General features: G+C 47.7%; 1 protein-coding gene and 1 non-coding gene across 2 annotated transcripts in view; both read right to left on the minus strand.

Moving 5' to 3' along the window:
• Window positions 1-8,418: 8,418 nt before the first annotated feature.
• The window catches only part of LOC144111187 (uncharacterized), a 29,040-nt gene continuing 15,768 nt past the window's right edge, over window positions 8,419-21,690 (minus strand). The window contains exon 4 of the mRNA XM_077644369.1: window positions 8,419-8,797. Coding sequence (XP_077500495.1) covers window positions 8,636-8,797 — 162 coding nt within the window. The 3' untranslated portion in view covers window positions 8,419-8,635. The remainder of the gene's footprint in view (window positions 8,798-21,690) is intronic.
• On the minus strand, window positions 19,510-19,583 carry TRNAT-GGU (transfer RNA threonine (anticodon GGU)). The gene has a single exon. It is a non-coding gene; the product is annotated as a tRNA-Thr (tRNA).

Genomic DNA, 21,690 nt, shown 5'->3' on the forward strand with positions numbered 1-21,690 from the left:
GCACGTCAATGAACCACAGGAAGCCTAAGGCTTTCCTCAGCCGACGTGCAGCTTCGGGGCGTTAAAACCTCGGTACCATATACTACCGCCATTCCTGGAGGGAACGACTACAGTTCATTAGATCCAGTACGCTGAATACATTTCTTCACACACTGTGTCGGTTTTTTCGTTAGAGATTCGGCCAGCTTGTTGCAAGCGCACGTCGAGGTGACATGCACGAGAAAGGTTTATCTACATGGAAGCAGTCATGAGCTCCCGATGAAAGTGTGAATGATTAGACCATGTTTATTCTACATTATAATCCACCGAGGGCGCTACTTTGAAGGGGAGGGGGCATACTTTGATTATTTCTGATTAGTCTTTCTCAAGAGGCGTGCTTCTTCTAATACGTTTTCAATTTCTGCACAAAGGCAGTAAATTACTTCAGTTCTTTAGTGAGAACTGTTTTTCTTACTGCTCGGACCTCTACATTAAACTTTATGATATTCATACCGCTAATCAGCTTTGATTGGTGAATGCCTGTTGGTAATGATTGTCGCATATAGACCACTGCACGAGAGAAAAAAAAACAGCGTTAAAAAATTGGCGTGACCATGTGTGCTGCTGTACAAGACGGTGTATGTACATAAAAATGAGTGGTTTAATTCTATTACACCGAATGGTCGAGCGATAGCTATTCCTGCTTCTGCTCTGATTTTGCTGTTTTGGGGTTGACCCGGGACAAATTTGGGAGCCACTGTCGTATTAAGCACATTCGAATTAGCCTGGATATCAATTTTGTTCCGAATCAGAGGTCAGGGTGAGCCTAATTTGGGAATGAGAAGTCCAAATTTGGAGGTCACCATCGTGTTGGCCGTAGTCAAACTAGCCTGGATATCGATTTTGGTCCAAATAGGAGAAGACCAAATTTTGTTGGCGGTGTAAGCGGGTTAATGTTGGTAATTAGCAGGGTTAAATTTGGGGACACCATCGCATCATCCATATTCTAAGTATGCTTCGGCATCTGTCTTAAGGCTGCGGCTATGAATCGCTAAGTCCGAAGGGCATTTGAAAGTCAGAACAACGCGAACTAGATCACGGGTTTCTGTGTGGGGTATATCTATCGCTCTGATAAGAAAATTGCAGTTCGATTAATGTGAAACAATCTGGGCACTGAAACTGACATCACCCACTCCATTCGTTGTGAACAAAACTGAGAAGTAAACGATGGACTGACGTAGTGCACCCATCACGGCAGGAGCTGAAATTTTAAGAGATTTAAATGATCTCTGAGCCTATCTAAACCAGATAGCTTTAATTAAGTGGTTCATTAACGAGCATTACAGCATTTGAGTGATGTCAAACTGAGCCTATATTAATTTCGAAGCTTTTAGGCCAGACTGACGCGGGATTTGGTTAAGAGACAATCTCAAGTGAGGTGCTAACGTACTGCGAGCTCCTTCCCACGACGTCCACACTTTATGCATGTGGGCCGGTGCGTCAGTGCCTGATTGTTTCACGCCCACCGGCGAAGAACATGGGGAACCTGCGCTGCCAAGGTTGCACTGCAATTGTTCCATTCGGTGACTCAAAACTGCTTGTCAGCCGCTTGGGCCGCTACAAACGCGAGAACACATTCTGCGCGATTAGATACCCGCGTTTGGCTGACAGCATCCATTGCCTAGCTTCTCTCGGCGTAGCCCAGACAGCTGACGCACGGCACGTGCGCCTTCGGCGGAGCGCGGAGGCTCACGCCAATAAGCGCCTGAAGGTGGCGCGGAAAAGTACTAAGAGTACTACCCAAAGCTGCTTGCTCTTCTCGCTAGGCAGTGTGTTATGGCGCTGCAATCGGCACCGCAAACTTCAGCGCAAGTTCCCCATAGCCGCGGCAAGCACAACATCGCCGCAGGTTCCAACACTTGGAATCAGTGGCGTGAGTCCTTGCGCTTATTGGTAGAGCTGAGGTCGTTCCTTCATTGAGCAATGTCCCGCTGCTGCAAATGGACCGACACGACTAATGTAGCTCCACCCTTGAGTATTTGCATGTTCCGTGTTCTTGGGCTGTGCCCAGAGGGCACAGTATAAACACCCTTTGTTTGCTGCGAATCTCTACGGGGCAACGGTTTTGCTGCAGTAAATCTGCGCACGTTCTTAAAGGTTACGCCCTGGCGTTCTGCGATTGCGCGGACATTCGCAAGTCGATTTTCTCATGCTCGTGAACGGATGTGTGCGCAAATGGGAGACTCACCTCGCGCGTTGAGTCGATCTGACCAGCTTGATCTGCAGCTTGCCTTGACCCTTCGGATCAGATTTGTTTGCAGTGTGCTGCATGAGGTATACCTACCGAGCATTTGTTTTTTCTTCTTGCTAGAACACGTCGAGAACATTCTGTTCCGACATACCTTTCGTTCGGTCAATCACGTAGGAAATTCAATTTCTGTCGGTTTAGTTAATTTCAAATCAAGCACAGCGAAAAAATAACCATCAACAACGCTAGCGCGAAGAAAACATGACGGATGGAGGAACAGAAAGAGAGAGAGATTAAACATTTATTATTTCATTGAAGTGTTCTACGAGTCAGGTAGGCGGACTCCTCAGTTCAGGACTCCGGTGGCTTGGGCGGATGCCTGGACCAGTCTGATGATGCGACACTGGTCCTCCAGACCATTGCTGGTCAGGGATGCCTCCCACTGCTCGTATGATGTCTGTAATGTTTTTAGATGAGGTGGTTTTTGGGGACAATTCCAGGAAATGTGAAACAGCGCAGGCTTATCGCCGCACCATGGACAGAAGGGGCGGTATTTAGAAGGGTGAATGAAGCTTTACAAGTACAGGTTAGAGAAGGTATTCGTTTGTATTCGCCTCCAAAATGTGGCTTCTTCTGTGGTGAGTTTAATATGGGGAGGGGGATATATTCTACGATCTAATCTAAGTGTTGAGTTTATTATGGGGAGGGGGATATATTCTACGATCTAATCTAAGCATCTCCAGCCGTTCCCCATAGTTTGATGGTAGAGAGGTGAGGTACGGGCAAGGATCCGCTCGGTTTGTTAGCTCACGAGCTAGATCGTTTGCCGCCTTGTTGCCTTCAAGACCTGAATGGCCCGGGGTCCAAGTAATGTTATGGGGGCGTTGAAGTGTAGGTGAGAGGCCCGACGGTATGAGTAGAGCCGCTGTCATTTTTGGGACTCTCCCTGTAATGTAATATTGACAGGCTCGCTTCCAGTCAGTTATAATGTGAGCTGATATGTCGATTTGTGATTTGTAGATTAGGAACAGAAAGACATGGACAGACGTTATAATCCATCACGAACATAGCGAACTCGTCCAACTTACGTTGTTGAAAAAATACTCGTGTCACAGATATCGATGTGCATCGAGAGTTCCACATAGTCGAAAACAATCCACAGCCCTCCACTATACGGTGTTTCCGTAACAAAAAAAAAGAAAAAATGGCAGGGTTTTAACGCAGTTAAACCGAGTAGACGTGAGAAGGCATGTGTTCAGCCATGTTTGGCTCATGGTTTTGCTTTGCTCGGTCGTCGGCACGTTTGGCGGCGATATTAGACCCAGGTTAAGTTCTCATCGAGGATACAAGCTGGTCTGATCTGTTCGCGCCGCTGATGGAAGACGATGATGTGCAATTCACAGCTCGAGAGTCAATCAAGCCTCAATAGGTCAATCCTCTTGATTGACCTATGGTCAATCAAGAGGTGTGCCGCAAGGCTCTGTTCTTTCTCCGCTGCTTTACAACATATTAGTTCAGGACATCCCCATTCATCCTAACGTTACAGTTTATGTATACGCAGATGATATAGCTTTTTTCACATCAGCAAAGGATATTCATGTGCTCTACGGGTATTTGCAGGCATATCTGAATGCTCTTGAAGTCTGGTTGGACCAAATCAATTTATCACTTAATGTCAGCAAATGTGGCGTGCTGGTATTTCCACCCGACGCTCCTATGTACATCTCGTTAGCCTACCGCTCCACTCCAATTCCGCAGGTGGAGTCGGTTAAATACCTAGGTGTTACTTATGACCAAAATTTGGACTGGCGACACCATATTAAGAATAATGTTATTAAAGGGGAACGTGCACTGGGCCGTTTGACCCGAGTTGGCAATAAAAAGTTTGGCATGCGTCGTGACACGCTACTGTTGCTCTATAAGGCTTATATGAGACCGATTCTGGAATTTGGTTGCCCCTTGTTCTCTGGTAGCGCGAACTACAAGCTGCAGCCATTAGCCTTACTGGAAAGGCGTGCCCTACGGCTATGCCTCGGGCTCCCAAAATCAGCTTCCAACGCTGTCCTTTATCTGGAAGCCTGTATCCCCAACCTCTATTCCCGCTTCCAACTTCTAACAGTGCGTACTTTCCTCAAGACTTTTGACCCGGCCCCAGGCGTTAGTATTCCAATTTTTGTATCCCAACCACACCTTTTTTTGACTAATCACTGGCCACATTATCAGCTTCCGCAAGTTAGGTTCACGCAGAATCTGTTAGCACTGCTTCAGGTTGATCTGATCTCCTTGCAACGAGTTGCTGACACGCAGGCTGATCCCGTCTTCTATTACGACTTTATTTTCCCGTCCCATGCGAAGCATATGCCCGCACATACCCTAAATGGTCTTCTTTCTGAACACCTACAGAATTTTCCACATCATACTGTTCTCTCCACTGATGCCTCCGGCAGCTGTGAGAAGGCGGCGATTACCATATATTCGCAGGATCTAGCTTGGAGCTACTCCGTTCGTATCCCTGATTATACTCCTATATTCTTCGCAGAGTTTTTGGCCATTGATTTGGCTCTTCTCAAAATTCCCAGACATGTCGCACGGGTTCTTATTCTTACGGACTGCCTTTCAGTTATTGTCTCTCTCCAAAATTCGGAAGAATCTTTCTTGACTCGTTCACTTAGGTTTTTTGTTCCGAGCACAGTGCGCGAGATCCGTTTGGTCTGGGTACCTGGGCATTCAGGCGTCTATTTTAACGAGGTGGCTGATTTATTGGCAAGGTCAGCTCTCAGCGCACCTGTAATATATCCCGTCCCTCACCTCATTCTGTTAGCAGCTTCACGTTTCCAGCGGTTCCAACATATTTCAGCCACTTTGAGTGATCCGTTGCTCAATACCGTGGACTTTCAACACCTAAAGTACCCATGGAATATCCGGTGGTGTAAGTCAAGGCTTTGTGAAGTGTCCATGACGCTCCTGCGATGTAGAATCCCTCACTTAAACTTGTACTTATGCAGGTGCGGATTCGCTGCGACAAACCTTTGTGTATCATGTGGGCAAGTTGAATCAATCGATCATTTTCTCCTCTCTTGCCGGCGGTTCGCGGTTCAGAGAAAGCAATATCTGGAGGTTCCTCTTTCGAGACTAGGACTGCCTCTGTCTCTTACAGTTCTTCTATCGTTCGGTGCGAGCGCCAAGGGATTCCCGTTAAGCAGTGTATGCGGCTACCTTCACGATTACATAAGTGCAACTAATCGATTATCTTGTTAGCTATATACAAAATTCTTTCGCATGTCCAAAAATGGCTAGATTGATTCTATTCCGGATGACTGATACCTCTTGAATTCATTTTATTTTTCCAATTTTTTTTATCTTGATTCAGTCTTCTGACGTTTCCTTCCCCGCGCAAATGCTTCATTGGCATTCTACTCTATACCTTGGCCCCACGTGGGTATGTGCCATATTACTTGAGGAGAAGAAGAAGAAGAACTCGAGAGTGTGTACATAGCTCTATAGTAGTATGAGTTGAAGAAGACGGCGATGTGTACTGCACGGCGCGAGAGTGTGTTGCGGTTTAACGCGAGGCGTGGTCGACTGCGGCGATAGCATTGTGCTCACGTGCAGTGGCCATCGAAGCTGATATGATTGCGCCACCACGGGTTCGAATCGCAGTCGCGACAACATTCATTTATCCATGATTCGGCCAAGGTCGCCCTCAAGGTCAAGAGAGATAGGGTTTATTGACGGGAAAGGCAGACAGGTTGGCCGGAAAAATGAATATCTGGCCTGCTACTCCAAGCTTCACACAAACTCGGTGAGCCAGTTAGACCTCGTGAAGCATACTGCTTCCCCACTTTAAAGCATTCGTATAGTACCAATCCATCAATAGCAGTGGTTAAATTCACTGTTCTCAAAAAGCGCTGCCAACGTGTTTCTCGCACCGCAAGAAATGCGGCAGTAGTGAAAGGAACGAAAATTCAGTTCGCCGGTTCAAGAACACTCCGGCCGCTTGGTGTCTCCGGAAGCTTGTCCGCCAAGGGCAGTAGAGAGGGAAGTCCCGGCTAAGGCAGCCAGAGAAGGAGCAACCACAACACGCGCACAACACGCGTCATCATCTTCCTATCACGTGCCCCTTCGACCCTGCTCCCACTATCCGCACCCCTCCTCTCCAGACCCTAGCCTCGCGTATCGGCGGGCTCGTGTCCTCCGCACCGCAATTAAAGAGAGCGGCCTCCGCGCCGACTCTGTAGCGACGACGACTCCCGGAAAAACAGCGGCGCTTCCTCTGTGACACGGGACACGCGGGTCCTCCTCCACGATGCGGAAGCGGCGGCGAGATCGCCTTCAAGCGGACACGCCGCGCACTTGACCCCTGTCTCGCACACGCGGCGCTGCCAGGGACACGCGTGCATGTCGCGTGCACGGCAGTGGAGGAGGAGGCGGCAGCTTTGGGTGTTCAAGTCCGCCGACGAAGGAGCCGCGGCGTGGGTGGCGCTGTTAGCTCCAGGCTGCGCTGAGGGCAGCAGTGCGGCGCTATCAGTGCTGGCGAGCTCTTGGGCGATCGCTGGAACGTCACCGTGATTCTTGGAGCCGCCGGCCGTGTCCGGTGGCTTCAATGCTGTGGTTCTGGAAGGTTGTCCCCATCAGTGTGGCGCACTGGAAATTACTAATAAGGGAGTAATTACTCATCAGAATCCGCCCAAGCACAGCCATACGGCTACAAAGGAAAGTTATACAGCTTTGTATATCTTTGTAAAGCTGCATAGCTTTTCTTTGTAGCCGCGTGGCTGTGCTTGGCTGGATGCCAGTAACTACTCCCTGATTACAAATTTACTCCATCTTGGGGGATTCTCCTAAACATTTGACCAACTGGAAATTGCTCCGGTTCCTGGCTCACTACGCCTGCAGTGACGGTTAATTGTATACGCGTAGTGAAGGGCACCTGCAGTGTAACGTTAAATTTTGGCGGGAAAAAATTTTAACCCGATATGTTACACATCCACCTCCGAAAGTGGAGGGTGTAACAGCAATAGCTAAAGGGCAATAGAGAGTCAAAAAATGATATTTCCCATAACTGTCTCCTCTTTGGCATTATAGACTCCGTTCTAGCTTGACTGTTATGTAGGAGATGGCGGCCATCGAACGAGGCCTGGAAGCGTAGAGTCTTTTACACCAACGTTATCTTCACTGTATACGTGGTTCCACAATGTCTTGACAACATGCTCCTTGTTGCGTAGCGTGACCCTCGTCGCGTACAGATTCAGCCAAAAGTCATCAGGCCACATGGCCTGCCTTTAAGCCGCCTAATGGGGTGCCTTACGACGCCTACATGTGACGCCATCACAGTTCTCTAGTCCTCACCCTACAGAGGTATTTAGCTTCGGGGGTATCGTACGCTCCACTACAGCTCTCATAAACAGACCCTGTGGCGTAGAGACTTTCGATTAAGACTGCAGTAGCTGGATTTTTATTTTCCCTTAACCGATTTGCCGTTCTCAAGCGCACCGGTAGCCTAGTGTTTTGAGCATCCGCCTCGCATGCAGGGGGCGCGGGGTTCGATCCCCAGTGCCCTCGGCTACCCACCGGCGATGCAATGGGACAAGCAGCTTTCGCCTGGCCTGGTGCGGCCTATCTGAAGTGAAATGCTTGGGAATTTAATGAAACCAAACTGTGGCATGGCGCTCTATGACCACAACTGCCATTGCGTCATGGAAATTCACTATCATCATCACCAATACGCTGTTCATTAACATATCTTCCCGCCACAAGAACTGGCAATCAGGTAAATGTGGCCCTGTTCAGCAGACATATAGGCAGCGCTTTCTATGCGCATCCAAAGTTGTCTAATGGCAGGTGATAACGAACTGTATTATTGTAGTGCATTCTCTAGGTTTCGGCACGTTCGCACCTGCTAAGGAAATTAACGCACGAAAATTTACCGACGTGTGAACGCCAGCAAGAGCAGCGCTCTTGCAGCACTCTTCAGCGATAAACTCTGGGACGCTGCCGGACATTGCACACGGCCTCAGAGTGCCTCACGCTTGTTTACGAGACAGTGAAGATGATTGGCACCGGCAAATCTGGCTTCATTTGACATCGGCAGATATACCGCTTGTGGCTTCGCCCCATGAAATATGAGAAGTGATCATGTTAGATCCCATTACGATTTTTTAAAAAAAGACTCAGTACCTCTTCACAGCTAATCGAAAGAAACAAATTCTTTAATGCGCAAAAGCTTTAATTGTGGTAAGAATGAACTGAGGTGAAAAGTATGCGATAACTCCTGTTGGACAAGGACGTACGTGGGGGAACTGCACCTTGTGATGCGTATACAGAAAGTCTCTCTCTACAGCCCTCTCATACTCTGTATGCATTACACACACTCAGCACCACGGGCCCCCTATAGTAGTAGCCACGCAACTACTTGTCGTAACCGTACTGCGCCCGGCTGCTGGATTCCAGGCGCTTCCAGCTGTTCCTCGAAGGCCTCTTCGCCTGCAGGAGGTCGCTGGCCTGCCTCCTGGGCCTTCCGTCCGCGTACGGCTTGGTGCCGGCATAGAGGCGAGAGCGCATTGGCCATTTCTGCGTTGCAGAGAACAAATGCCTAAGTACGTGCTCCCATGCTTACCTTCACAGTCGTAGTACACCATTTGTCGAAAAAAAAAACTTAGAGGGCGCTTAAGTCGCGGAATGCGACGGCATTAGAAGCAACCTTTCTGCTACGTGTTTGTGACTGTGTCAGTTCTTTCACCGCATACACAATGTTGTCACTGTCCTCGTATCTTTATTTGCACACACATGATCATGCACTGGGTGAGTTCGCCGAAAACCTGTTCCAACCTGCCTGTGTCACCCTTTCCTGGTTGCTCACGAATGAATGAATGAATGAATGAATGAATGAATGAATGAATGAATGAATGAATGAATGAATGAATGAATGAATGAACTTTATTCCCATCATCATAGGGCCTCACAGTCGGGGCACAGCAACACTGGTTGCTCACTCCCCCCTTGTTCTTCAGTTTTCAATTTACGCGCCGCGGTCATGTGACCTTGCGATGTCATCGCCGTCTCGACCAATCAGCGACTTCTGTGGCTAAAGCAGGAAGCGGAATCGTATGATATTAAGAGTAATGTTCTCTCGTGAATACACAGTCGACTTCAAAGACGTGCAGTGGGGCAGTCGTTGCACCCGTGGAAGTGCTCAACAGTGGAGGGGCGAGGAAGAGGTTTCCTCTCGGCGACAGATGAGTTAAAAGGCTGAAGGTGCAAAACGAGTCCCACTGCATGGCCTAGATGCAAACCTGGATTTGTGTATATCTTTTACGAACTCTGTACGCACATGCATCTAACCCCTTGCCTGCCCAAAGTCTCCACGGAAACAAAGTTAAAGAAACACTGTCATGCTCAGGCCGACATAGTTGAGTTTCTTACTAATTTCCGCCCTCATTTCATAAATTCCGTCGCATCTGGACAGCTTCTGCTGGACTGCTGTGTATAAAATGCCACGGCTGTCCAAATATGCTTTACGATAGGATATCAGGGAGCGTTCCCCCAAAGCATGACTGAAAAAGAAAAAAAAAGAGGGGCACGCTAACCGGAGGACATATGACGGGCTGAGCGTGAGGCGTTGCAATAAGCAGTAGGAAAATTATAGCGAGAAATTGGAGGCATGCCCAGCACGCGCACTTGTATCTCCAGGTATCACTACACCCGGTGATACAAAATGTTTAACGTTGGTATTCCTTCCCAGTTTGCTACTTGTTTTAATGCGAAATCGCTACTTAACGTGGTCAGAAGCAACCAAGAATCTTGTGTGAAGCCTCAGAGTGACTCGGGTAAGTTCGGGTTAGTTCGGAGTAGCGTCGCGCAAGCTGCACGCGATGGCAGGAAGCTCGCGGTAAGTTCCGAGGAGCGTAGCGCCAGCTGTAGCGACACATGAGAGGAGGGCGTCGCGCCAGCTGCACGCGATGGCAGGAAGCTCGCGGTAAGTTCTGAGGAGCGTAGCGCCAGCTGTAGCCAATCATGAGAGGAGGGCGTCGCGCCACTTGCCGCCGAGTAGAGGGGGTGTGAAGGTGAAGCGCGGGAAACGCGGTCGCGTGCACATGCAGAAGCCGGAAAGTAGAAACGAAGGATGAACACATGCTTTCGCATGTCTACTCGGTTTAACCCCGCTACCTTTTTTATTGTACCGGGGCGCTGTTCGTCTCCATAAGAAGTGTATCTGCATTCATGAATTCCAATTGAAATCAGCGCTTGTCCAGTCGGCAGTATTTTTGTAGCGGCCGCTACACTAGGCTACCAGTCGAGCATTTCGCGGTACACGCGAGAGGAAAGTTGTGCGCATGCGCCGCGCGCTTCGTCGCCGCTCTTCCGGGGTCCCTCCTTTATCCCTTCCCTTATGGCGCGGGTGTTGCCGTCCGAGTCTTCCTCACGATACTTAATTCTTTTGTCACCAAATAACTCATCAGCTTTTCTTATTTAACAATGCTATTTTTTTTTTCTGCGTTCCACCCACTTTACACTTCTTTGCCTGTCTTTAAGGCAGGAGACTTTCAACGCCGTTGAGTTGAAGGTAAAAATCAATGCGGCATAACTTTTCTTTATTGTACAGTCATAGACAAAAGCTTGCGGGATGCGAATTAGCGGTAAAAAATTTACATCTGCGGTTTCAGGCGCAGTAGGTCAATGGAAAGCGTAGATGAATAAGGACACATGAGCATTCCATCCGTTGGAACAAATACCGGATGGCTCGCTAACAAAGCAGCGCCGAAATAAATTTATTTCCACGAATCAGCATCCCACAAAAGTTTTTCCGTCATTATACATCGTAAGAGCTAGGCTTGAGGAAAAGAAAGACACTAATCTATAATTATTGCACTGCTTGCTTGGCTTGGCTTGGCTTGGTATTCCTGACAGGAAGAATGAAAAGGAAAGTGCACGGGCATGCCCACTGGCTCTATCTGAGTCACAATCGCTACCACATGCTTAAAGTAGGAGAGTTGAAAGAAAGGAGTGCAAAGATTTAAGGGAAATACACGCGCTATTATAACCCGGGCCCATCCCGGAGGCAGTGCAATACCGGGCCAACCCGTGCCAGGGTGCTTCAAGCACACCGCCATATTCCTAAAATAAGTTTAATATATTGGGTCCAAATAGCACCCATAGCACTGCAACCCGCTACCAACGTGGTTATGTTATTCATTTTTGTAATTTTTACGCTTTCTTACAACTTGTGATTTTCTTTTAAGATAGCCTCGTTTCCTTCGTGGCTAATAATTCCAGAAAATCACCCCAACCCGACCCGCCCCCCCTCCTCCTCACCTGACCCAGTTCTTGGAGTCAATAAAATTGTTTCCTCCTCGTCGTCCAAAGAATCTGTAGCCAAAGGGCTGCACACCAGCGCTTTACCCATATCAAATCACAGCTTTCTATATTCACGTTGCGCTGCTATAGAGATAAAGCAACGGCTTTATTACTGGTTTTTGTGGAAAGGAAGTGGCGCAGTAACTTCCTCGCATATCTCGGTGGACACCGGAAGAGCGCCGTAAGGGAAGGGAGTAAGGTGGAAGTGAAAGGAGAGAGAGATGAAGGGGTACCGTATCTAGTGGAGGTCTCCAGAATAATTTCGACCACCCTGGTATCATTAACGTCCACTGACATTGCACATACTGCGCACGGGCGCCTTTTTTGCGTTTCGCCTCCATCGAAACGCGGCCGGCGCGGTCGGGTTCGAACCCGGGCACCTCGGCTCAGTAGTCGAGCGCCTTAACCACTGAGCCACCGCGGTGGGTAACATCACTTCAGCAAACATCTGTTTCTGTTTTATTTCCTGTTTTTTTCCTTTCCATGTTTTTGCGCCTTCTCGCTCAAGCGTGGGTTGGAACCCGACCGCGGCGGCTGCGTTTTTATGGAGGCAAAACACTAAGGTGCCCGTGTGCTGTGCGACGTCAATGCACGTTAAAGATCCCCAGGTGGTTGAAATTATTCCGGAGCCCTCCACTACGGCACCTCATTCTTCCTTTCCTCTGTCACTCCCTCCTTTATCCCTTCCCTTACGGCGTGGTTCAGGTGTCCGCCGATATATGAGACAGATACTGCGCCATATCATTTCCCCCAAAAAACAATTATTATTATTATTATTATTATTATTATTATTATTATTATTATTATTATTATTAATATTATTATTATTATTCTCGCTCAAGCGTGCTGTTTATTTCCTTTCCCTTCCATTCCAAAGTTCCATCCTGCTTTCTTTCTGTTTGGTCTGAATTTCCCTGATTACACGGCCTCTATCGAGCGGCAAACTGTGCTCACGGTTACGCGTGATTCTATTTTCTTCTCTTTTTTTTAGGAAAAAACAACACGAATGCTGCCTTTTTCCGCGCCACACTCGCGTGCGATTTCCTCCGCAACTATTCAGTGTATCGACCATGGCTTGCTTCCGCCGAATCCCCTGTCCATGCAACATGCGCATTCCGCTTCCTTAGCACCCGATAATCGCGACTACTGCTGCCGCACTGTTCACTGCAATCCGCCCTGTTGTCGATCGACGACTGGACCCTCGAGCGCGTCTCTGCGCGCTCTACGTCAATAAGTTGGTGCAATGTCATGCAAACTGGGCGCCGTTGTCAGGCGAAACTGCAGCCTTTCAGTTAAAAAAAAAAAGATAGTCCTTCTTGTTGACTTTGGCATGGTATGCGACTGTGTATAGCAATCATCATACGAGGGCTGAAAAGTCTCAACACTATAGGCAAAATTTGCAGTCGTCCTTAATTCTGAAATAACGGTTGTGTCAGCTCTTCAATTCACGGGCCAAGCCGTTGCACTGATCCTTTTTTCCCTGTACTGAAAAAACACAGGATTGTTTCCAGGGCACGTGTTTAGTGTTGTGTATTGAGAATGTATGTAGAACATATAGTGCGACATAAAATAATTTGTCATTGCAGTAAAAAATTTGTACAAAAATTGTAAGAATTAATAATGGGTATTCCGGTGAGCGCAAATCGTCGGGCTTCCTGATCTGAGTGTGGTGATTCCACAGGGGCATAGTAACGAGAACAGCATATTTTTACGTTTTAAAGGCAACAGATTTTCCATGAGGCGATAGAGACCCGGAAAAAATTTCCACAACTCGGCATCGCTTAATGTGCACTGATATCGCACATCACACGGGCGTCTTTTGTAATCCGCCTCGATTGGAATGCGACCTTTGTGGCCTGTATTTAGTCCCGCGACCTCGTGTAGAACAGCCGATCGGCTGTCTATAGACTTCTTATAGACTCTATTGCCTTCCTATAGATATGTCCTTTTGTCAATTCAAAGTCTATAGAAGAAATTCTACTAAAAGTATATTGCCATAAATCTACAGATTGTCTATAGGCTTTCTATAGGATTTGTTTTGCAATAGACTAGTCTATACGATTTTTCTATAGTAAGTCTATAGACTTCACAGGCAGAAGTGCATGAACAGTCTATAGTCTGTCTAAAGAAATTTCTGTAAGGGGAGCGCCTTAACCACCGAGTCACGGCGACGGGTACATCTCGCTTCCATCGGAGGACGGACTCGCGGCCGCGTTTGTAACCACAAGTTAGCGCCAGAACGCCAGAACCGCTCCGACACCACAGCAGGCGAGCAGTCTGCATATCCGAAAGTTTATGAAACGGCAGTTAATATTTTTGAGGGGGCGGGGGGGGGTGGGGGAGGTATATCTCCTGCTTCTGCTCCAAGATTCGCTTACGCGGTCGAGAGTGTAAAGTACGCATGGAAGAACAGCGAATCCCTGATGTCCTGAGGGCCACTGTAACCTTTGGCATGCTGCACGCTTGTACTACAGCAGGACAAAGCTTGGTCGAGCGTACCCGAAGTCGGCGACCGAGGAGATGGCTTCGCGCGTGTGCGGAACGCCCACTCGAGTCACGTCAGGGGACGCTCTTGTCCGCCACGGGTCGATGAAAGAGTGGGCCCTAATGCAGCGGGCATATATGCGCCTGAACCTTGCTGTTGCCTGGCTGTTGCGGGACCAGAGAGAGAGGGTTTATTGATAAGAAAGGAAGTGAGGTTGGCCTGAAAAATAAATATCTGGCCTGCTACTCTGCTCTGGGGGACGGGAAGAGGAGATAAAAGAAGGTCACGATGGGGGACGATGATGATGGGAGGAGGCAGATGAAAAACTAGTTCCTGCTATAAAGTGGATGGCGGCGCAGAAGTTCTCCGATACAAAACTTTTTTCTTGAATTTCTACTCACTTTCGATCCTCTTTACTTGGTTTTCGTTTGGCGACCTATTTAAGTGTCTGTAATTGCCGGGACTCTCGGCGACTCGGCCAAGGCTGAGGTTAAGTGGAGGGCATCAATCATAGCAGCACCTCTTGCTGGCAGGTACAGTCCCCACAGTGCAATGGTGCCATCAATTACAAGGCTGCTTGATGAGATTCTGTCCTCTGCCCTACGTTTTGAGAATTTATCGAGTTGCAGGACTATATCTGGTCATCAGGGCACAGGTGCGATCAACTCCTCAGCCTCGTACAGCCGTACTCTTGCGTGCAATCAGGAATGCATGAGATACCCGCTTTGAAGGAAGGAAGGAAGGAAGGAAGGAAGGAAGGAAGGAAGGAAGGAAGGAAGGAAGGAAGGAAGGAAGAAAGAAAGAAAGAAAGGAAGAAAGAAAGGAAGAAAGGAAAGAAGAAAGGAAGGAAGGAAGAAAGGAAGGAAGAAAGGAAGGAAGGAAGAAAGAAAGGAAGAAAGAAAGAAAGAAAGAAAGAAAGAAAGGAAGAAAGGAAAGAAGAAAGGAAGGAAGGAAGGAAGAAAGGAAGGAAGAAAGGAAGGAAGAAAGAAAGGAAGAAAGAAAGAAAGAAAGAAAGAAAGGAAGAAAGAAAGGAAGAAAGAAAGGAAGGAAGAAAGGAAGGAAGGAAGGAAGGAAGAAAGAAAGGAAGAAAGAAAGTAAGAAAGAAAGGAAGAAAGAAAGGAAGGAAGGAAGAAAGAAAGGAAGAAAGGAAGGAAGGAAGGAAGGAAGAAAGAAAGGAAGGAAGAAAGGAAGGAAGAAAGAAAGGAAGGAAGAAAGAAAGAAAGGAAGAAAGAAAGGAAAGAAGAAAGGAAGGAAGGAAGGAAGAAAGGAAGGAAGGAAGAAAGGAAGGAAGGAAGAAAGGAAGAAAGAAAGGAAGAAAGGAAGGAAGAAAGAACGGAAGGAAGAAAGAAAGGAAGGAAGAAAGAAAGGAAGGAAGAAAGAAAGGAAGGAAGAAAGAAAGGAAGAAAGGAAGGAAGAAAGAAAGAAAGGAAGGAAGGAAGGAAGGAAGGAAGGAAGAAAGGAAGGAAGGAAGAAAGGAAGGAAGAAAGAAAGGAAGGAGGAAAGGAAGAAAGGAAGGAAGAAAGGAAGGAAGGAAGAAAGAAAGAAAGAAAGAAAGAAAGAAAGAAAGGAAGAAAGGAAGGAAGGAAGGAAGGAAGGAAGGAAGGAAGGAAGGAAGGAAGGAAGGAAGGAAGGAAGGAAGGAAGGAAGAAAAGAAGGAAGAAAGGAAGGAAGAAAGGAAGGAAGAAAGAAAGAAAGAAAGGAAGAAAGGAAGGAAGAAAGAAAGGAAGATTAGTCTCTGCAGAAGGCGGCAAGGTTCGCCAGGCTGACATCTTACAGTCCTGTACACTTTTAAGCTCTTACACGTCCTCAGCCACTTTCAAGACGTGGTAAGTAGGGATGGGTAATATAACTATTTTATTCGCTGAACCTAATTGTAAAGTCTAATTCTGCAATTTTTTTTAATGAATTCAGTGAATTTATACAATGAATGCGCTCATTATTCTTCCAGACTTTCGTGCCAAATTGTTTCGCTTCTACAATTATATGCACTGACCCAATCTTTCTCAACACAACTGAACTGTATTCAAAATTTAACAGAACTTTAGGTATATCACCAGTCACTCAAATCTACCGAAGTTTTCTTTAAGCTTCAAGGCCGAACCTATGAAAAAACATCACGACGAAAGGAGCAGTCTGCAGTAACTGTGCACTAACATCTCACACGCACCCTCCTCAACATCCTCAGCCATTCCGCGAAGTACTACGGTGTCATCCACGTCGTCAATTGGAAGCTGGCTCCTGCACCAATGTTGTGGTGAAGTGGTCTGTACGGGTCTGCTCTTCGCTGCTTACAACTTTCAGCTCCACTCCGCCCGCCCGCCCGTCCTCTTCGCATACCCATGTAGGCATTCGGCTGCTGAGCAGGATTTGTAGATTCGATCTTATTTGGCCATGCTGCCTTGCGATAGAGGAGAGCCCGGCTTCGAACCCGACCGCGGCGGCTGCGTTTTTATGGAGGAAAAGCGCTAAGGCGCCCCTGTGCTGTGCGATGTCAGCGCACGTTAAAAATCCCCAGGTGGTCGAAATTATTCCGGAGCCCTCCACTACGGCACCTCTCTCTTCCTTTCTTCTTTCACTCCCTCCTTTACCCTTCCCTTACGGCGCGGTTCAGGTGTCCAACGATATATGAGACAGATACTGCGCCATTTCCTTTCCCTCCAATACCAATTATTATTATTATTATTATTATTATTATTATTATTATTATTATTATTATTATTATTATTATGATGATAGAGGAGAGAAGCAAAATCTGTCATGCACTGATCTTTCCTAATCTGTTGCAAAGCTTAGCGGCCGAAATTATACTGGAGGTCTTACAGCATTCCTCGTAGTTCAGCGTTCAATTAGCGCGTAAAATATCATTGCCGATTAATCAAATCAAAACATATCCGCCAATCTCAAAACTGGAACTACTGAACTATGACTTAGCGCTTACTGGGATTTTTTTCGTGTCATGTGAATTGCTGATGAGTTCATCCAATGATGAACTCATCAGCGCCTTCTCATCTACTTCTTCCGCCGTGGAACCTAATTACTACTGGGCACCCGTCGCGGTGGCTCAGCCCTCAGGACGCTCGGCTACTGATCCAGAGTACCCGAGTTGGAACCCGACCACGGCGGCCGCGTTTCGATGGAGGCGAAACGCAAAAGGCACTCGTGTGCTGTGCGATGTCAGTGCTCGTTAAAGATCCTCAGGTGGTGCCTCCCACTACTGCACCTGTTCTTTCCTTCCTTTTTCATCTCCACCTTCCTTTCGCTCAAGGCGCTGTGGAGCTGTCCACTGAGGATTGAGACAGTTACTGTGCCTTTTATTTTTTGAAAACCATTTTTTTTTTTCATCATTGAATGCAGACAGGCGACGTCGTCCTCGCTGTGTACAACTCGTATGCGACATCTAGCTTCGATCTGCAGTGTGTTCTGTGAGATACTTTATATTTAGGCACTGCTTTTATTTTCTTTAAGTCATGTTCAGCCGACATTGACCCTGAGAGTTTACATCATTTACACGGATCATCCACACCTCCTTTTCTAATGTGCGCATGCAAGCGAAGCTCGCTGCACCACGTTACAGAGAACTGATAGCTTCTCACGGTGTCATCGTTAATAGGATATCGACAAAAAAACCTGCAACAACTTTGAAGGGCGCCGTCGGTGAACAAATCAGTGCTTGAAATGGTTCTAGAGCGCAGCAGCGCACAGCAGCAATATGTTAAAAATTCCCAATAGATGTCGCCTAGAACCGCGAGGTTAAAGGAAAGTTATTTGCGCGCATGTTTATGTATACGATCATTAGGACGCTGGTTAGATCCTATCATAATAATAATAATAATTGGTTTTTGGTGGAAAGGAAATGGCGCAGTATCTGTCTCATATATCGTTGGACACCTGAACCGCGCCGTAAGGGAAGGGTAAAGGAGGGAGTGAAAGAAGAAAGGAAGAGAGAGGTGCCGTAGTGGAGGGCTCCGGAATAATTTCGACCACCTGGGGATCTTTAACGTGCACTGACATCGCACAGCACACGGGCGCCTTAGCGTTTTTCCTCCATAAAAACGCAGCCGCCGCGGTCGGGTTCGAACCCGGGAACTCCGGATCAGTAGTCGAGCGCCCTAACCACTGAGCCACCGCGGCGGGGCCCTATCATTTAACTCTCCTACTTTCAGCACGCGGCAGCTAGCGTGGCTCGGCTTGAGCCAGTAGGCAGGCCCGTGCACTTTGCTTTTCTTTCTTCCTATCAGCAACAGCAGCAGGTTAGAGCCCAGCCGACCCAGGGTACACAGCGAAATAACGCGACGCGAAGATTACATATCGACGTCCGTGGCCCGTTCGATGTGTTTTCCTAGCCTCTCTCCGCCCATTCGAGGTCACAACACCATCATCATCAACATCACCACCACCATGTGGCCGCAGCCGGTGCTACAGTTTTGCGATGTGTGCTCCTAGTTCTAAAACGCAGTAAAGCGGCAGCAAGTTGCTAATTTGTATGCGAGAGGTGTCGCATAAATCTGAACTCCTCGGCGGCAGCTTAGTCAAAAGATGTTATAGTTTCGCTAAGCCTCGAGGTCATTATAATGCTAATGTTTGAGCCGCCGTGGTGGCTCAGTGGTAAGGCGCTCGGCTGCTGACCCGAAAGACGCGGGTTCGATCCCGGCCGTGGCAGTCGAATTTCGACGGAGGCGGAATTCTAGAGGCCCGTGTGCTGTGCGATGTCAGTGCACGTTAAAGAACCCCAGGTGGTTGAAATTTTTCCGGAGCCCTTCACAACGGCGTCCCTCATAGCGTGAGTCGCTTTGGGACGTTAAAGCGCCATAAACCAATGCTAATGTTTGGCTATGAGGGACGCCGTAGTGGAGGGCTCCGGAATAATTTCAACCACCTGGATTGATATCTGACAGCACCTGGGCGCCTCTTTTCGTTTTGCCTTGATCGAAACGCGGCCGCCGAGTCCGGGATTGAGCCGTGCTCCTCCGGCTCAATAGCCGACCACCGTAACCGCTGAGCCATGGTGACGGGTGATTCAAAATTTTAGTATTCCGCTTGTGTATTTAAACAAAAAGGAGTCACGAAACATTGTTGCACGTTTCTGAAGGGACAGACACGCCTACAACCCAGGGCATGGAAAAAGGCCATTGAGGAAGAGCTGTTGCAAATACTGCCGCCAATTTTTTTTGTGTGTGTCTACGATCGCGAGAACAGCCAGACTTCAGAAATGTATTTTGATTAACGAAAGCGAAGTTTTGCTCAAGTCTGATGAGGACACTTGGGTGAAATTATGGAAGGCACTCTTTGATAGCAGCACCTCAGCTTCCGATATGGTCCGTATACCAACATGGATACTAATAAGGGAGTAATAGGCGAATTTGCATCCACCCAAGCGCAGCCTTACGGCTACAAAGGAAAGGTAAACAGTGTTCTCAGAAACTTCGTAGTTAAAGAAAAATTCGTCCTGATCCGGAGTTCGAACCCGGGACCACCGCTTCACCAGAGCAGTCGCTCTACCAGCTGAGCTAACCGGGACGGCAAGCCTATGGTAGGGCGACAGCGAATTGATCAATAACTCCAAGTGGGAACAGTGATGGTCAAATGTTTAGAGGAAGCCCCCAAGGTGGAGTAAATTTGTAATAAGGAAGTAATTACTCAGTGGCATCCACCCAAGGCATCCACTCCCTTATTACAAATTTACTCCACCTTGGGGGCTTCCCCTAAACATTTGACTAACATGGATACTGTCCCGCTCCTGGTGCAGAAGTCTCTGCATGCCATCACCGAACAGTGATGCCGGCTGTTGACGCCAGCGGTGCACTCTACTGGTGACCTCTTCTTGGCAAGATAAACAGGCAACTTTCAGATGTTCGTTCAAGTTGGGCAACAGCCAGGAGTCTGATGACGTGAGGTCCGTGGTGTAATGTGGGTGAGGCTAAACAATCGCTCGGAAGTCTTCTGCGATGGTACCTAGGGGCTGTAGTGCACCGGTAATGGAAGGGCATTGCTCCCAGTGAGGATTATATCAAAAAGTGATGTGCTTCCGACCAAAGAGTGCATTCCAAACTTTTGTTCCAATAAAAGTGCTTCACTTCTGTCTCTTAAAAATTAATCAAGAAAGCAAAAACTTTTTTTTTTAAATTAGGACACTTAAGCTCCGCCTTAAGTGTGTGACGCGATAGCGTAATGGGTTAATGACCATATCTGTAGAAGGTCATTGTCTACTTTACATTCATACATTCCTGGGAGTCCTCATACCCCTCCTGGTGCTGTGGTGCCGCGGTTAAGCGATGCGCCACTGCCGTGCTTCACGCCACAGGTAGAAAATCGTGCAGCTTGGCACACCGCTCGGCTAAGGCGTGCGTGACGTGCTGTGGAATATTTTTGTTCACGAAAAATTTAGCACCTTTTTTTTTCGCTTACTTTTTCGTCCCTCCGTGAGCAGTTTTGTTCCGTGGTATGGAAACTGCGCGTTGGTCATGTATTCAACAACGCAGTGTATTTAATCCTGACGGCTTAACTAAACTCCGGCTGGTGTTATCACAGTCAATGGTCTCAAAGCGACATCGAGAAGCTTCTTCTTTTTTTTCTTTCCCTCCAGGAAGAAGTTTAATTTGCGAACAAAGCATTTCGATTGTGTACTAACAAAGAAAAAAGGGCAAGAAATGAAGGAACAACCTCACAACGCTTTGTTCATGATTTATTGACTTGCCCTCATTTCCTGTATCACTCACGCAGTTACATTTCTCAGGGGCGTATTTTGTGATTACTGATTTCACGATACGCGGTTACAATTCCTGCGCGAGTGCGAGGACACGCGATCGAATCCCGACCGCGACGCCCGCTTTTCAATGGCACCGAAGCGCGAAAGGTGCCCGTGTACTGTGCGATGTCAGTGCACGTTAAAGATCCCCAGGTGATAGGAATTTCCGGAGCCCTTCACTACTGTACATCTTTCTTCTTTCAACCCCTCACAGCGGAATTCAAGTGTCCACCATCAAGCGAGAGAGTTACTGTAAATTTCCGTTCTTAACAACTTATGTTATTATTATTATTATTATTATTAGTAGTAGTAGTAGTAGTAGTAGTAGTAGTAGTAGTACTAGTAGTAGTAGTAGTATGATTATTAGCGCGAAAGCACTACACTCGGGTAAGCTAGTGTTAGCTCGGAGGAGCGTTCCAGCCAGCTGTAGCCAGTGGAGGAGGGTGTCGCGCCAGCTGCAGCCGAGTGTAGAGAGTGCGTGACGAGCGAGAAACACTGTTGAGTGCACATGGAGATGACGGAAAGAAGAGGCGAAGAGTGAACACATACTTTTTCAAGTCTGTTTGGTTTAACTAGGTCAGAACCCTACCATTTTTTTTTCTTTAGTTCGTCAATTGCGCCTCCGATAGTTTAGCCAGCGAGTGACATCGCTCTCTAAAGTCGGATACAGTTCAAGAACGCAGTCGCTTTTCCCTGTCAAATGACGCCCTTCCAGCCAATGGCGTCGGCAGATTTTCAGGACCCTGCTTGTGTGACAAAGCAGGGAGTGGTAGTTGAAAAGGAATAATCCTCTCCTTCTGTGGTCGGGGATAGACCTCTCTCTCTCCATTGTGGCGCCGCTCCCCGGCATTTTCAAGCTAGCAGGCTCATGAGAATCGG

This window comes from Amblyomma americanum, chromosome 11 (genome assembly GCF_052857255.1).
Source record: "Amblyomma americanum isolate KBUSLIRL-KWMA chromosome 11, ASM5285725v1, whole genome shotgun sequence".
NCBI classification, from domain to species: Eukaryota; Metazoa; Arthropoda; class Arachnida; order Ixodida; family Ixodidae; genus Amblyomma; species Amblyomma americanum.